Source organism: Hevea brasiliensis, chromosome 18 (assembly GCF_030052815.1).
Source record: "Hevea brasiliensis isolate MT/VB/25A 57/8 chromosome 18, ASM3005281v1, whole genome shotgun sequence".
Lineage (NCBI taxonomy): Eukaryota > Viridiplantae > Streptophyta > Magnoliopsida > Malpighiales > Euphorbiaceae > Hevea > Hevea brasiliensis.
Window position 1 is genome coordinate 47349191 of NC_079510.1, and position 17824 is coordinate 47367014.

The following is a 17824-nucleotide window of genomic DNA, read 5'->3' on the forward strand; positions in this document are numbered from 1 at the left end:
TTAATGCTCGGAAAAATACTGCGAAGTTCCGTGAGACCCACCGAAAAACGGTGTCAGAAAATTTTAAAATTTATATCCCCGCGAAGCTCTCGACGAGTGGAGCGCTCTGGTACTCCCGGTTTTCTCGTGGGGTTCATGGTTTGCGAGAAATCTAGCCTGAAAGTCAAAATGGGCTAAAACTTCCCGAGCAAAAATTGGACAAACCGCTTGATGGATTTCGGTGTTCTTGGTGTCTATGGAAAGCTCTCGACGAGTAGATGAGTTTAGATACAAGACCCGATCCGATTGGTGACCGGATCGGCCGAATTTTGGCCGGGAAGTCGAAAAGTCGCGCGCGCAAGGGAGGAGCGTTCGCGCGCGTTTTTCGGCCGTTTGGGGCTGCGGCCGGTGGGCTGGGACGGCTGGGAGTCTGCGCTGGCGAGCTGGGGAGGCAGGGGAGGTGGCGGCGCGGCAAGGGGAGGAGGGAGGAGAGAGAAAAGAGAGAGAGAAGGGGAGGAGGTCGGACGCGCGCGGGAGGAAGAAGGAAGAAAAAGAAAAGGCTGGTCCGATTCGATCGGTCCGATCCGGTCCGGTCCGGTTCGATTCGATCGTTCCGATTCAGGATACAAAATTTTGAATTTTTACTCTGCCTCGGGACCGAAAACGAGATCCAAAAATTTCGAAAAAATTCCAGAAAACTCAGAAAAATTCGTAGATTCCAAATATATTTTTAATTTTACCACGTGGTCTTTAAATTAATTTTTAAAAATCATCAAAGTTTATATTTTCGAAAAATCAAACCCGATTTTCAAAATCCGAAAAAATCTCAAAAAAATTTTCTAAAATTTAAATAAAATTAAAATACCAATAATGCTCATAAAATAATAAAATTTAAAATCTTGGGGTGTTACAACAGTTCACTTTATTTATTAGAATAATTATATATATTCACTTATACCTTTTATAATAGATATAATAGTTTACTTTGTATTTCTCAGAATAATTACATTTATTCGATTATACCTCTTACAACAAATACAAACGTTTATTTTATATCTCTTAGAATAATTATATTTGTTTACTTATACCTCTTAGAAGAGATTTAATTATTAATAATAATAAGTTAGTTTTGATGCATTTTAATGAACAGACATAACTCTTTCAATTATGCGATAACTTTTCATATCACTAACTATTTCTAACAATATCCTCTTCTTTGTTAGTGATAAACACAATCAACACGAATTAAGATTTATGCATATAAAATGTGTCTTTCAACTTATGCATATAAATTTTATTAACTTCTTTAACACATTTACCGTGAGCTTTAGCATCATATTATAGCCTTATATTTTTTTCTAATTATAAGCATGTCATCAATATGAGACAAATTATCACATAAAAAACTTTTTCAATGTGCAAGTGGTTCTGAATCTGTTTAAGAAAAAAGTTTTATGTAGTATGTAAAATTTTTTCCCATAAACATTCAAACTAGGAGTAACTTTTGCTATTATTCCTCTTATTTGCAATGACTTAGGAACCACCACTTCCAAATTCTTAAGTTTTGAAACAAGAATATATAACTCGTGGAAGGATATGTTACTTATCGATAATAGACACATTATTAACTATTTGAAATTCAAAAATATTTTATTATAAGAAATTTATTCACACCTTTTTTTTTTGTATTATATTTGAACTCCAGCAAATTCTAAATTTCCTTTGGAGACTTTATAGAAGTAAATAGATCATATAATCTATCTGACAAGTTGTTGAGAATATGACCTCTGCACAATAATTCATCTTCTTCACTTTTTTTTATCTGCTTTCGCCTTTTCAGTGAATATAATTTGTTCCTTCAAAACGATTCAGTTTTATGAACTCTTAATTCATCGCAGGAATAGTCTTCGACTCTGTTGTGATTAATACCTTAAAATTGTTAAGGCAGTGAGTATAGAAAAGACTTTGAGGCGTGATAAATCACTATTTTTAACATATTAATTATCCCAACTAGATTGCTATAAGGTTATGGCAATATATCTCTAGGATACAATAAAGCATGAAATCTGTAGACAACAACTCCTGAAGATTTTCCTTAAGAACTATTTATACGAACCAAATTAAGAGAGACTAGAAGAAAAGTAGAAGAAATAGAAGTAATATATTTCTAAATTGAAAACTCATCCATATTTATAGATGATGAAAAATCATGGCACCTATTCTAAGCAAACATATCTGTCTATTTCTAACAGATATGACTGTTTATTTAAATCGGTATATCCTCTAACAGATGTGATTATATTTGTTTATCTTCTAATAGTTATAACTGTTTATGTGTAATAGATATGTCTATTTATTAACAGACACATCTACTTGTTAACAAACACATCTGTTCGTAATTTATTTACGAGAATTAAAATAAGATAATTATTTTATTTCACACACATACGTGTCAAGTGCCATAACAGAATTATATATATATATATATATATATATATATATATATATATATATATATATATATATATATATATATATATATATATATATATTACTTATTCCTTTTTATGTATTTTAACAATGTGGAAATTTTTTCTCTCTCTATTATCTAACATACAAGCTATTTATAACACATTTAATGAAAATTTATATTATTAATTCATTCTAATAATAATCTTTCTCCCCCTTGTAGTTTTAATTCACTGATCTATCTATAGCATTGACATGATGTCCTCAGAGAAGGATAAAATTTCGGTAGAATTGGATTTGGCCATCCGAGTCATCGGAAAGTGGAAAGAAACATATGCATGAGCATGGCCAACGATCTCCCTGCACAGGTCTGCGTATCTCTTCTATTTTATGTATGATTTTATAGAGTTTAATGGAATGGAATTTTCAGTGAAGCGTTTTATTCACACTCAATTAAACATGCACTTGCTTAATCTACTAGCAGGAATTTATGTACAGCCTCTAAAAATTAGGTTCTCTTTCTATTTGAACTTGCAGTTTTCAACACAAATAGGATCAGAAGCACAGGCCCTTTTCAAGGTCTTAATAATGGTTTGCCTAATCTATGTCCGTGGTGCAGCATTTGCAGTCAACCGCATTGTTAATGATTTAATTTCTGATGCATGGAAATGAATTTTTAGTTTACTTCAAAATGTTAACTAATACTTGGGATTGGCTTTCTGGATATATTATCATTCTTCTTGTTAATTATTTGCATTTTCTTTTTGGGTTTAAATGTAACTCGTAAATGACCAAATACCATGTATTCTTATTTGAACAAGTGCTAAAATTGTGTTAATATTGCAGTCTTTAAAAGAAAATCAGCCAGATGAAGATTTCCTGACGTAGAGTATGGTAGTTGTTCATGTCACAGCAGGCACTCAACCATAGTTAATCCTTTTTTCTTTTCTATTCTTTTGAGTTGGGGAATTGAGGAGTAGAGATTCAAACCTGAATCAAACAGGTGAGTGATATACTGAACTAAGCAAGGCTAGCATCGTAGAGTTATTGAATAGACATGCTCTTAGTTTTGCACAGACTAATGTATTGATTTAAGATCAAATATATAAAAAGTTTGTCAATTCATTCTTATTCTGGTGTGATAGATTATTGCAGAATGAACATAAAAAATTCGACGGTTGCGAGCAACTCTGGATTTCATTGGAACGGACTGTTGCCCGTTTATGTGCATACCTCTCCTTCACTCTCGAGAAGGCCTTTCTACTTCCTCGTGAAAATGCAGAGAAAAGGATTCTCATTTTCCTTCCTATTAACTATGGAATATCTGCAAGTACCGCTTCGCCCTTTTGTCATTACATGTTGTACATTCTCTCATTTTACATCTCGGAACAAGAAAAACCATAGCTTACAAAAATATATTTCATGATTTTCTGAATTTTTCCGAAATTACACTTACTCGCTCTATTTGTTACCTTTCACTTGGTTGCTTGCATCTCTCTTATTTGCATGCGGATCACAGGGAACGTTATATCTGTCAGTAGATAGAGATAGCAAGGTCAAGTAGCTATGGATCAAGTTTTTGTAGGCACTCAATTCAATTGAATCTTATTAAAACAAGTTTAGATAGCATATAATTAAATTTGAAATGAATTTAAATTTAAAATTTAATATTTGTGATGAATTCAAATTTTACATGTTAAATATTTATTATTCAAATTTTTTTTATATAAATACTTAAATAAATATAAATTATATATTTTTATAATAATATTTATAAATTTTTATATATTTTATTTTATATAAAATATAATTAAAATATTTTATAAAATTATTCAATTTTTAGAATAAAAATTATTCATAAAAATAATTTTTTATATAAATTTTTAATTAAAAAAATATAACATAAAATAAATTGGCATAATTTTAGAATAATAATTTAGATATTTGAAAATAAATTTTAAGTAAATTTGAAATAAATTTAAATTTTAAAAATATTAATTATGATTAGATAAAGCAATTTTTTCAATCCATTGTTATTCTTAATATCCTAGATGCTGTTGCAGTATTGTATGCAAACATGGAATTTCTATAGTACGCAGTTGACGGTAATTTGTTTTCAAACATGGAATTTGTCATATTTGGAATCATTGGGAATTCAAAAAATTTGAACTAAGAAATATGACAGTACAATTGTTCAGTCAATGGATGCAAACACAAACTAAATTGCCAATTTTAGTATAGATTTACAGATTCAACTAGAAAAGGAATTGATCAAAGTTTAAAAAGAAATTAAAGGAAAAAAAATTCTCAAGTTTAAAAGAAAAAATTAGTACCAGTATATCATTTGCTTGACAGGGTAACTTACAACCAGCTGAAACCGGCTTATGCTTGCACCCCAACCTTCAACTTCCCACCATCTGAATTACTTCCAGGCAAGAATACAACTTCATTTTCATGCCGCCACATGATATAAGTGATGCTACAAAGGTGGCGTTTACATGCAAGTTTATTTTGGTATTTGTTACAACCCCAAGTCAGTCTCCATGTATAAATCCAGTGTATCTCGCTAACCCCTCTTAGCTCGTGAGAACAATTTGGTCATTCCCAAGGCGACAATCAAGTTTCAAACTGTTGAATTCACTGTTTATGTCACAAGACAAAATCCAAGCTCACTTAACATTTCTCAATTGGCCACAATAATCAACCTGCAGGCCAAACAATGTACCTTCCACAGTCACTTGCAACAAGAGCACAAAATGATTGTCACCTTCAATTACAGGCCAGTATGGTATACTTCCCAGATTGCTTAGGAAGCTGCAATTTCATTAAGCTGCAAAGGTTGATTCCAAGGGGAACTTCCTGGAGAGGGTGCTGAATCTGAAGCATCTGCAAGAGCTTCAAGCATGTTTATGACATCAGTTGTGTCATCCAAATAGTACTTGGCTTTGCTTGGTTTTTGTCCAACAGTACAGGCAAAAACTGATGTACTTGAGGAAAGAACACCGCTTGTTATTGCATTGCCAATGATCTCAAACATGTCCTCATCTGATCTGTCATCACCAACGCACAATACAAAATCGGCCTGCCTTCCACTTTCAGCCATTGATGTAAAGATCTTTTCTGCAACGCAACCTTTACTGATTCCCTGAAAAATGGAAAACAAAAGTCAAAAACCAGAATCAGATACTTGACAAGTGGTATATGGATTTCCCAGCAGTAGTATGTAGTTACCATAAACACCCTATCCAAAAAGTGGTCAACGATTGTCTACTTCTGGTTCAAGCCACATTGAAATAGTTGATAAACCACCCTATGAATGATCTAAGGCTAAGAGAAAATAAATCTTCAATGTTATCTTATGATATTTATATGATACATGCATGAATTATTACAATTAACTTGACTCAATATTCAAAACAAAATTGAAACAATTTCAGAGGAAATCATGCATTTATTTTTATTTTTTTTATTACATTGTCGGCGGAGTTGCTTCTAAAAAATAAAATTTTGAACCATTTCACATTAACAGTCAATTTTTCATTTGGTTAACTTAGTTGTTCACGCATGAATTGGCAAAATTTTCCATGCCACATTTAAGTGCTTAGCAATTCTGAAATGCAGCAAATCGAAATCTGTGCTTGTGTCCCTCCCAAAGCCCTTACCACCTGAATTTGTGCCCATAAACAACTCCATTCATTTGACCAAAAAAGTTATGAGATCAGCAGTAAATAAGTTAGCATTACATAAAATAGAATATAAAGCAGTCTGCAAAAGCAAATTTATTGCCTTCATGGTATTGAAACCAGAACTAGGCAGTATCATCAGCAAACATTGACAGGTACAGTCTATTTTGACAGAGTGTGAAATTTGAATGCAGAGCAAAGATATGTACCTGTGGCTTTACTTCCACAATAAACTGACCACTTTTCACAGCAACAGGCTCATTTGCTAGCACGCTTTCTAAATGATCCAACATCTCCTTGGCCTGGCTGGCTCCAAAACCTGGATCAGCATCCCTATGATGCCAGACTAGGGCACTCTCCTTGGTCTCAATAGAAGAGCCATCTGTTGATTCTGTATACAACTTCATGACAGGCTCAGCTATTTGAATCCATCCGAAATCACTACTCTGTCCACAAGTCTCCCAGTGCTCGTCGACAGACCATCTGGCACAACATGATATTTAGATAAAAGTGCAAAGTTAGAGAAAGTATGAAGTGAGGGAAGAGAATATCATACCTCATGAAAAAGCCATGTTCAGCAGCAATTCCAAGCTTCTTGCAAGGAGAGAACCACTTGCCTAAACTTTCCCTTCCTCTACCACTTACAATAAAAATAGTGTTCTTCACATCACTACACAGAGCATTTATGATAGATATGACCTCTTGACTTGGGGTCCTGTTGATGGATGTTTGAGGCATTATAGTTCCATCATAGTCCAACAATATAGCCCTGTTTTTGGACCTTAAATATGCAGAGACAATTGCATCGATAGATAACTTTCTGAAATTAGGATCAAGAGCGACAACTCTGAAACCAAAGCTCAAGCCAATCCCCCAACAATGCCTTCTAAAATGGTCTCTGCAACACCTTTCCATATCTTGGAAGAAGCTTCGTGACCAGTATGCCACATCGTGTGTGCTGACATACCTGTAATGTTTCTCATGGCGCAATTGCTTCTCAGAATCAGACATTGAAATTGCCTCATTCATTGCCTCTGCAGTTGCTTCAATGTTCCAGGGATTGACCCGAATTGCACCACTGAGCGAAGGAGAACATCCAATGAACTCTGATACAACCAGCATGCTCTTTTTGGGTCCACTGGATTCAGAACTATTCTCTGGCCCAAAGACGCCCTGTCTGCATACGATGTACTCATAAGGAGTAAGATTCATCCCATCCCTCACAGCTGCCACTACAACACACTCTGCAATCGTATAGTACGCAGCTCTTTCACTAAGGGATATGGGCCTATCAATGAACACAACTGGTTCATATCCAGGTTGACCAAAAGTTTCGTTAATTCTCTTGCAGCTTGCCTGTATTTCAGCCTGTATCTCCTCAAGATCTTTCCCTTTTCCTCTAGCAGGATTAGCAATCTGTACTAAAACTGCCCTCCCCTGCCACTTTGGATGCTGCTTCAGCATCTGTTCCATAGCCAAAAGCTTCAAATTCACACCTTTAAATATGTCCATATCATCAACACCAAGCAAAACAGTTTTTCCTTCAAACTGCTGTTTTAGCTCTCCTACTCTCCATTCCTTATCTGCAAGTTTCAAAACTGACTCGATCTGACCCATGTGAATTCCCACTGGCATGATCTTTATTCCAATGGTCCTGCCATAATACTCCAACCCAATATAACCTCTCTTTGATTGATACTCCAAGCCCAACATTCGACTGCAACAAGAGAGAAAATGACGAGCATAATCAAAAGTGTGAAAGCCAATAAGATCTGAATTCAATAGAGCCTTAAGGATCTCTTCCCTTACGGGTAAGGTCCTATATATTTCAGATGAAGGAAATGGACTATGGAGAAAGAACCCCATTCTCAATCTATTAAACCTTCTTCTCAAAAATGTGGGCAGGACCATCAAATGATAGTCATGAATCCAGACATAGTCATCCTCTGGGTTTATAACCTCAATCACTCTTTGTGAAAATATCTTATTTGCCGCCACATATGCTTCCCACAGAGACCGATCAAACCGTCCACCGTGATTAACTGAAAAGGGAAGCATATAATGAAAAAGAGGCCACAGATGTTGCTTACAAAACCCATGATAGAACTTGGACAAAATATCAGGGGGCAAAAATGCTGGGACACACTTAAACCTATCCAATAAAAGCTGTGAGACATCATCTTGTTCGCTCAAATCAACTTCAACCCGCAAGGAACCAACGTATATAACCTCCATATCATCTGGCAGACCATCTTTCAATTGCAATAACAACGAGTCCTCATCCCAGCTAAAACTCCATCCTTTATTATCTGGTCTGCGCTTGGCTTTCACCGGTAGCTGATTGGCTACGATGATTATTCGGTCCTGAACCACTGAAGAGGGTACATCAGAGGACACGCTATTGGCCTGATCATCATCAAGCTCAGAAATGTCCCCAGGAACGGTCATTACGCGAGGCAACCGCTTCTTTTCACGGGGTTGACCCAGTACCGGAAAGTTACCAGAGGCTAGATCCAAGAGATTGGTATACGATCTAGACATCATTTTCACGCTCTTCTTTTGAAAACCCTTTACAATTCACAGAATCTATCACAAGATCTCAAACTTATAAACAGAATCGGAGATTGAGCAGGATCTGAAGTAAGTATGAAAATATATATATCATCACACAGAAAGCAATTCTAAAGCGCACAATCAATGAATGCTTCCAACTAAGTTAAAGAAATCCAAATATAGATACACGCAAACCCTTTAACAAGGGAGAAAAAAAAAAAAAAAGAAGATAAATTCACATAAAAAAAAGAAAAAAAAGAAGAGCGATAAATACTAAATTAATGGAGTTTAACGTATGACATAAAATGTAACAGAAATAAACAAAGTATTGAAAACTAACCTCAGTTTTGAAACGAAGAAAGTTTGTATCTTTCCCTCTTTTGGATCCGAAATCGAATAAAAAAAATTGTAATTTTATCTGCACAAGAAAGAAATCTAGGGTTTGGTTTGGTCCCTCTCCATTTCTGAAGAGACATTTACAATCTCTACCTCCCTTTATTTTCCTCTTCCAAAAAAAAAAAAAACATTTTTTTTAATATTGAAGAGGATAAGATCGGCCGGTAGATTACCCAGTAAAGCCAGCTGGCATTGTTGAGTTTTTAGTGCACGCGCCTTTTCTCTGCACTGCTAACTTACAGGCATACTTGTCAAGAGAAAAACAAGGACACGTTTCTGAGATCAGGTCCCACACGTCGTTGCACATCCATTCAACAAAAAGGTCACATGTTTCTTTGTAGTTTCGTGACAATTAATGGGAACCAATCATGTTTTGTTCGTACCAACGTTAGACCTTTTGTCTTCAACAATCCATCACCAAGAAATAATGAAATTTATTTTCCCTTTTCTTTTTATTTTAAATTAAATTTATTTCACCTTTTAAAGACAAAATTTGTTTTTTTTTTTAATTATAATCAGGAAGATTCCGTCAAGGAATTTGAGGAAAATGCTTAACATATTCTATAGACGTTGTAATTTAAATAATTATTGCAGAATAAAATTCACAATTTTAATGGTGGCGGACTGCTCAGGATTTCACTCCATTAGTTGCCTATTCTCATTTTCCTTCGTATTGACTACGAAATGTCTGCAGGATTGCTTTGTCAGGTTTCTCATGTTCTTTATTCTCTCATTTTTTACGTCTTGGAATAAGAAAACCCATAGCCTTCAAAAACCATATTTCTTGATTTTCTCCATTTTTCTGAACTTAGAAATTACTCTATCTATTTGTTAATCTTCACTTAGTTTCTTGCATTTCTCTCTTAATTGGATGCAGATTATAGGAAACGTTATATCTAAATCTAGTTTCCTGCAATACTGTGTCTCTTTCTTTCTTCGTTTCTGCTGCTTCGCTAAAATATGTTATTATCATTCCTCTAGGAATGAAAATGCTCGATGCCATCCCAAATTACAAGTCTGAAAAGCAAAATACACCCATAAGTAATCAGAGCAAAGAAATTTAGGACAAAGAAAGCATCGAAAAAAGAAGTTGAGGATGTGTTAAAAGATTTTATGCAGATAAACACTGTGCAAGTGTGTTGCAAAATAATTGGAAAAATGGCCCATGCAGGTCTCGAACCTGCGACCTTCGCGTTATTAGCACGACGCTCTAACCAACTGAGCTAATAGGCCAGTTGTTTATTTAGTATATATTATATTAACATAAATTTGATGGACCAAAAATGCATAACTGAAGATAGACCTTCAACCTTTCACTAAGTCAATATATTCAAATATCTATCAAATGTCCCCTTGAAAATATTTGAATTTAAGATTTAATAAATTCAGATATCTATCAATTGAAGAGCAAAAAAGAATATTTTCTTTTATAATATTTAAAATTTATCAATAAAATCTAAATAAATTTTAAAAGGCTTATAATTAGATGGATTTATTTGATTTGCTTACTAAAAGTTACTTTTTATGATAATACTAAAAAAAAAATTAATGATTTTTATTTGCTGTTTGAGATCTCATAGAGTTTATTATAAAAATTTCATTTTGAAACTTTTTCTTTATTAATTAATTAGTTGGTATTTATTTTTTATTTGAATTAAGATCTTCTACTAAAACTAATTAATAATAAAATAATAATTTTGTTATTTTTATTTATTAAAAACAATAAATAATTATTAACATATTATAAATAATGAGCTAAATAATTATGTCATTTATATTTGTAGATGAAAATTTTTCTTATTTATGACAAATATTCATACAAAATTAATGTTAAATGTAATTTTTGTCATTGCTTGCTTTTTAAATAAAACAAATATAATATATAATAATAAATAATTATCAACAGTCAATTATTTATTACTTGTAATAATTACTAATTATCAACTGTTAAATCAAATGAATATCTTTAATTTATTACTCAATTTGATTTTAAATCCAAAAATTAAGCTTATCTAGATTGAAATAAAATGTACTAATATTATATAAATAAATAAAAACTTTCTTGCCTGGTGCAATTCTCTTAGGCTTATTTGAAATAAATCATTTATAATACAGGAATTTAAAGAAGTTCTTATATAATCATACGTGATTTTATTTTTTAAATAAAAATTTTGTAAAATAAAAAAAATAAATTTTTTTATTCTAAATATGAAAATTAACTAAAAAGAAATTAATTGAGTTAAATTTTCACAAAATTTTACATTTCAAATAAAGGGTGATAGATAAAAATCAACCGAATCCTATGTTATATATATTTTCTCTATTCTCTTTTGTAAATTTTCAAAAAGTTATTGATATTCATTAATTGAGGGAGGTCACTTAATCTATGCTAAAAGTCAACATAAATAAATATAGGTCACAATTGTAGCAATTGCATACACTTTCCTCTTTTCAGATTCCAAATTCTTCCTTGTTTATTTAATATTTAACAATTAAAAATATTTTTTATTTAATTTTAATTCGCACATTAACAATCTTAATAAGGTTGTAAAGCACTTATTAATTACAATTATTATTTTTACACGTATCAGAAATATAGTAGTATCTAGTTCTTCATTAAAGTTAGGAGGTTGTACTTACCAACCATTAAGCTCTATATCATTGCGAGTTCTGAGTATTCTTATATACAAAAATAGTCTTATATGTTATTATCCTTTATGTTAGTTTTATAAAATATAATTATGGACGCGGCTGGATATATTTATAATTATGTGAAAACGATCTTAATCTTGTAATATAATTTTATATTAAAAAGAAAAAGAAAAATCCTTGTAATGGTATGTATATAAAGGCCACCACCCTAGTCACCTTGCCTTGCCATCACCTGATCAGACTCCTGAATATAGTAGTAACCCTGAACCAGTAGCCAATATTTAGAAACTAAAGCTACGTAATATTAGATATCATCGTTGCATTCAATCCAAAAATTTCTTTCTTCTGCAGTATCTTGGCAATTTCGGTCTTTATATTATTCGTGTTCATGGCGGATACCATCTCTGCAGCTCGCATATTCTACTCTCCGTTCACGTCTAGGGTTGTATTAAGCCCCAGTTATCAAGGTGGAGAAGCATTTCACGCTACACTTACAGTAGATGGGGCAGCTGCATCCCCTGTAGTACTCAACGGTAGGAAGATCATCCCCCCTTCGACACCAAGTAATAGACCTGTACTTAAGCATAATTTTCATGAGTTATCTTCAGTGCCAAGCCATGGAGTTGGTCATTGATCACATGTTAATTTATATATATACCTTTGTTTATATATATGTATCTATACATATGGGCCGCTGTATTTTATTTATGTAATAAGTCGACTTTTTCTTTCATGGGCTCATTGTTGATGATCGTTTTGTTTCTTTCTTCATAACTGTTGAATACTCGAGTATCATTTTCTTCAAGAAAGGAAATTAGCTTATGTGAAAACCCCTTTTCACAAAAGAAATGCAAAATGTCTTTAATGGTAAAGGAGTTTTTTTTTTTTCCTCCTTAATGTGATCACTAGTTTCTTCTATTTTTCTAAAATATTCTTTTTTTTTCTTAAATTGTAAACGTAGGATATTATTTTTTATCATTACAGTACTCTACCTATCACTCAAAGAGAAAATTTTTTATCTAAATTTAATTCATCATAGATTTAAAATATGAGATTTATGTATTTAAAAGATAATTTTTAAAAATTATAATTATAAAAATTTTAAATTTTCAAGAACTAATTAATCAAGTATGACAAAGAATTAGTTGGATTTGTGGGTGGAACAGAGTACGTGGGTATATGCTTGGAAGGTGGAAGCATTAATCTTGTGGAGTATATTTTGGCTAAGTTTAAAAATTGGCTAACCAAATCAATAAATGCAAGGTCGAAACCGTGTCAACTTTGTCTTCAACCGGAAATTAAAAAAGTTGGCTTCCGATGAAATTTCTTTTTTCCTTAGTAATTAATTAAATTATTATATATTCATGAAGCACTAATTATTTCATTCTGTTTGTTATTAGGGTCAGTTGCAGTGGGTGACGATTTCGCTAGAGGTAGACGGGGGCAAGTACCGGTTCAGATTTGAAATTAGATCCGAACCGGTCAAAAAAATCAAACAATTCAGGAATGAATCGCTTTTTTTTTTACTTAAAATTTTTTTAAAAAATCATTAATTTTGAATCAAAATGAATTAAAATCGAAATTAAAACCAAGATTTTGGGATTCACGATTTTGATTCCAAACTTATTTGAGTTGAAATCAACCCGATAACCGGGTCTAGGCCAGAAATATATATGAAGTATTGTTTTAGCTCCTGAAAATAAGTCGTGGCTATGTCATTGGCTGCAATAGACCAATTAGAATTAATTAGAGACACGAGTGGAAGTTTTGGGGTGAAAAAGTGACACACGTGTGGTCGTACCTCGATAGTCAAACTGTCAAAGATTTGAGGTAGGCTGCTCGTATGATGTCTTTGACTAATGTTTTCAATCTTTTCACATGCATGACAAAATTACGCAACCCTCATTTAGGTTTTTTAAATGTAGTTAAGAAATAGATATGAAAAAGTCATGGGATAGTCTGTGATGAGTATTTTTCTCATAATGCATGTAAAAAATTAATTAGAATTTAAATTTTAATACTATTTATTTCTTTTAAAAATTTATAAAATATTAAAAAAAAAATCCCATTCATAGTAACCTTGACCAAATATTAGACTATCTTTTTGTTTTTTCCCCAATTGGAGGGGGGAAAATCTGGACACAAGATCTCCTCTTTAGTGAAAAGATGTTGCCATTAATTAATTCTCAATTAAGTCATAATATTAATTATATTTTAAAGAAAAGTAATTTCGACATTCCATTTTGTGACGATCCGACTCGGGAAATCGGTCTGATGAGGGCGAGGAGTGGCATAAGAGAGTAAACATCTGACAGGCTTTTAGGATGGCGAAGCTACCTAGGGTAGTGAAATGCGGGGCACATGAATGAATTGAATCATACATTGAAATGGGGGAAACTAATCACTAGAGGTACAATTGCTTGAAAAGTTAGAAGAAATCCGGGGTTAAGCGTGTTCGCTTGAGAGAAATCTTAGATGGGTGACCTCCTATAAAGTTCTTCATTTCACCTATGGGACGGGACGAAACTGTGAGGCTCAGAATGGGGTGGGCCAAAGCATCCTCTAGTAGTTGGAACAGGGCGTTACACATTTGAAGAAGGAAAAAAAAGATTGGTGTTGAAAAGTATGGTTTAATGAAGAGTAGTGAGGTTAGTGAGTGATATGGTGGACAAAGAGAGGAGGAATGGGCATAGGAACACGAACACATGTGCAAATAATGCTTGATTTAGTTTGTTGAGGGCTTTTCTGTGTAGCAACGGGCCGTTTGTGGAGCCCTTGTGTTGCCTTAAACAAAGGAAACTTTTGGTTGCAACTTTTATGATCTGTTGTTTCCTAAGTTTTTCATCTTGTCCCCCATTGATTATTTAATATTTATATCTATCTGATCAGTGATCACTACGCTTTCAAATCATTTAATTAAAAGGGTTTAAAGATAGTACTCCTATTGCATCTTAACCTCGAAACAAGACTGCATGCATCAATGCTATGTGTCTAATACAATTGGTTTGGCCTGTTCAATGTGATGAACATAACTTGGTTGAGAGTTTTTGTCATTTGTACTTATTGTGAAGATTAAAGATTGACTATGAATAAGCTTTATTTGTTTGGCTCAATGAATTATTAATTAATGAAAGTTGAAGGTTAAATAATGAAAATTAATCTTGATTTAAAATGTTCCATGTAGTGCTAAATTTTGTTGCAATATTAATAATTTCGCCATTTTAATACATAAAGAAAAAAGGCAAGAGAAAGGAAAGAATGGAAGGGAATGAAAAGTGTGTTGAATTTCTCTGAAATACTCATGAAGTGATGGGGTTACATGAGTTAAAAGTCAAAGTCTAGTACACGGGCGGCAACCTTTCAAAGAAAAGTTGGAGCAATTAGTAAAGAGACGCTTTCCTAGTGATCTTAGAAATCAGAACTAAAGAAATTAAGCCTCATGTGTATACTCTTGAAGCCGTGTCAAAGTTGATGATATGATGGTGATGATGCATGTCTTCAGGGAGACAACTTTATTGCCGGAAATTATGCATCATCTTGTTATATATTATATGATATTTATTAATAATCCGTATGTGCAGAATCTAAAATTCTTGACTCTGCACAACAAATCCTCGCATAGATTTGTATTGCCATGGATTTGAAGATTTCATTTATGTATAGGATCTGGGTTAATTCTTGACTTCATCAATATTTAGAGTTTCTTAGTTTATTAATTCATTATAACATATATATTTTCACAAAAGTAACAGACAGTTTGGCTTGTGATGGATGGAGACGCAATTATAGCCTTTTTTTTGGGGGGGCTTTTTCTCTTTTCTTTGGAGAAATGCCGAGGGGCATGCCATTTCTTGACAAGTAGACCCCTAAACCAACCATTTCCAATCCACCTCCATCATTTTATGTTTTCTGCTTTCCAAGTTTTCTCTGTTTCTATTGGGTTAGAGGCTCTTGGAGAAAAAGAAAAGGAAAGATCTGAAAGTACATTGCCATGCTAAGAAATACTTGCGGACAGACCTCTGAATATATCATTTATTATCAATCTTTATATTTGTGTCTATAGACCAGAAAAATTAAAAGAAATTTTACAGTCTCACAAGACTCTAATCAACTGCTTAAAAAAAAAAAAAAGTCTCATCGATGTAAAGGGATACATGCAAATCAATACCTTGTAAGAAAAAGCAAATTAATGAAAGAGAATTAAAGCCTTAGTATCTATACACTTATGTATACATTTAACCCACCAGGAAAAAAAAGAACTAAAAAATTATTAAAACTCTAGCGACAAAAGCAGGTAGTGTATTTCATTAATATGGAAACTTGGGAGTGAGAGTCTTAATGGCCAACACCAGGGCTTGGAACAGACTGTAGAATCCGATCGATGCTAGCGAGATGCCTCTGGAAGAGCTGCTCATTATCTAATGTGGCATGACCCTTATTGCTTGGAGAAGAAGATGGAACTGTACCCTTTGGAAGGGCACTGAAAAACAAGCTCTCAAACAGAGAAGGGACAGTAATTCTTACCTCTTTTTTATTGTACTCCTCTGTATCAGTCATCAACAGCTTCCTGCCCTCAATATTTGACAAAAATGCAGCGAAGGGTACCAAGAAAATGAGCGCCAGGACAGTAGAACGAGCCATAGATGTTGCAGAAAGGTTGAAAAGAGAGAAAATGGTATCTGGGTTTTGTTGTTGAAGCCTAGCTGAAGCAGAGAAAATGTAAAAGGGGATGGCTTTATTAATTGAAGTGTATTTTTGTTGTGTTTCTTTTGGAGGGTTGGTGTGGCTTTATAGACAAGCAAATGGAAGTTTAGGGTGAGAAAATTTCATGTGTGCCGCGTTACGAGGGGAGAGAGAGTGCTTGGGTATGAACATAGCGTCGGCCAAGTCAAAGATTTGAAGAGAGAGAAGAGTGAGAGGGTCACGTCAGTGAGTGTTGAGGTTTTTTTGTGAGTTTTTTTGTGAGTTTTAGCGTCGGCCAAGTCAAAGATTTGAAGAGAGAGAAGAGAGAAAGAGAGAGAGTCGTGTTAGTGAGTGCTATGGGTTTTTCGTGGGTTTTCTTTCTCGTAATTTGCAAGAAATTGAGAGTAGAAACGCCGTGTGGAATCAAGGCGTTCGGCAAGCGAGAGAGTAAGAGAAGTCGCCGGCCACCGTTATCCGGTGAATCACATGCACCGACAAAGATCCCATCTCCTAATTACCATAATTAAACTACAATTAATTTTTGTTGGTGGACAAAAACAGGTAGAAATTGGTATATACGTACATAAAGTCTATTAATTTAGATATAAATCATTTAATATTGTGAATTTATAAATAAATTATAAAAAAATTTATTTATTTTAAGTAGATTTTATTAAAGCCAATTTGAAATTGAGATTGAATTAATTTTGGATTTATTAAATCTAGGCCTAGGATAATTAATGGGTTCACAGTTTCAAATTAATTCGGTAATCGCCATCCCAGAATTGAACTCTGTCCCTTCAAAATTAAAATTAAATTACCATAACTCCTGTTAAATTGAAATCGAAATCTAAATAGAATTGAAATCATAAAGACAATGGGTGCAGATCTTCCTCTCGACGGATCAGAGGCAGCCAGTGGCTGGCCTTAATTCCAAGCACCCGCATATCTTAATCAGGTAGGGTTCCGCTTTAATGGAAGCAGAAGACGGATGCCTTTTTGGGCAAAATTAAAAAATATTCCATGCGTTTAGCTGTAAAGCATCTTATAGGTCAATACTGCAACACGGAAATTAGAAGAGTCAAATTAAACTATGAGAACGTTTCAGAAATGAAGCAGTCGGCATTTGTCATCATCTATATGCAACTGAACTGATCAAACAACAAAAAAAAGGAGATATATACACAATCATATACATGTATACTAATTAACTGGAATCATGATTATGAATTTATGATGTATGAAAACCAAATATTAAGTATATAATTTAATGAAAAGTCCAACATCGCCGGCCGGTGAGTGATCACAGTAGACAATTATGTGGTTTCCTGAAACCCGTAGGCAAGAGGCAATAGCAAAATACACCTAAACCTACTAACTGTCTAAGGCCTTGAAATAACTTTGCAATT

The 17824-nt window shown here is 33.4% G+C and overlaps 2 protein-coding genes and 1 non-coding gene across 5 annotated transcripts; all 3 read right to left on the reverse strand.

Annotated features, from left to right (window-relative positions):
- Positions 1-4595: 4595 nt before the first annotated feature.
- On the reverse strand, positions 4596-9202 carry LOC110649603 (probable alpha,alpha-trehalose-phosphate synthase [UDP-forming] 7). 3 transcript variants are annotated; one of them, XM_021804251.2, is made up of 4 exons: positions 9025-9202; positions 6688-8717; positions 6341-6614; positions 4596-5593 (listed from the first exon to the last, which is right to left on the reverse strand). In XM_021804251.2, exons 2-4 carry the CDS (start codon positions 8673-8675, stop codon positions 5255-5257), a joined length of 2601 nt encoding a protein of 866 aa, XP_021659943.2. In that variant the 5' UTR covers positions 8676-8717; positions 9025-9202; the 3' UTR covers positions 4596-5254. The 3 variants fall into 3 exon arrangements, with proteins under 3 accessions (XP_021659943.2, XP_021659932.2, XP_057996407.1); XM_021804240.2 differs by having other exon boundaries at positions 6688-8766; positions 9025-9196; XM_058140424.1 differs by having other exon boundaries at positions 6688-8880; positions 9025-9196.
- Positions 9203-10239: 1037 nt separating this feature from the next.
- TRNAI-AAU (transfer RNA isoleucine (anticodon AAU)) lies at positions 10240-10313 on the reverse strand. Its single transcript has one exon. It is a non-coding gene; the product is annotated as a tRNA-Ile (tRNA).
- A 5424-nt stretch (positions 10314-15737) lies between these two features.
- Positions 15738-16507, reverse strand: LOC131176051 (precursor of CEP14-like). The gene has a single exon (XM_058141154.1). It carries the CDS (start codon positions 16371-16373, stop codon positions 16068-16070), a length of 306 nt encoding a protein of 101 aa, XP_057997137.1. The 5' UTR covers positions 16374-16507; the 3' UTR covers positions 15738-16067.
- Between the last annotated feature and the right edge of the window lie 1317 nt (positions 16508-17824).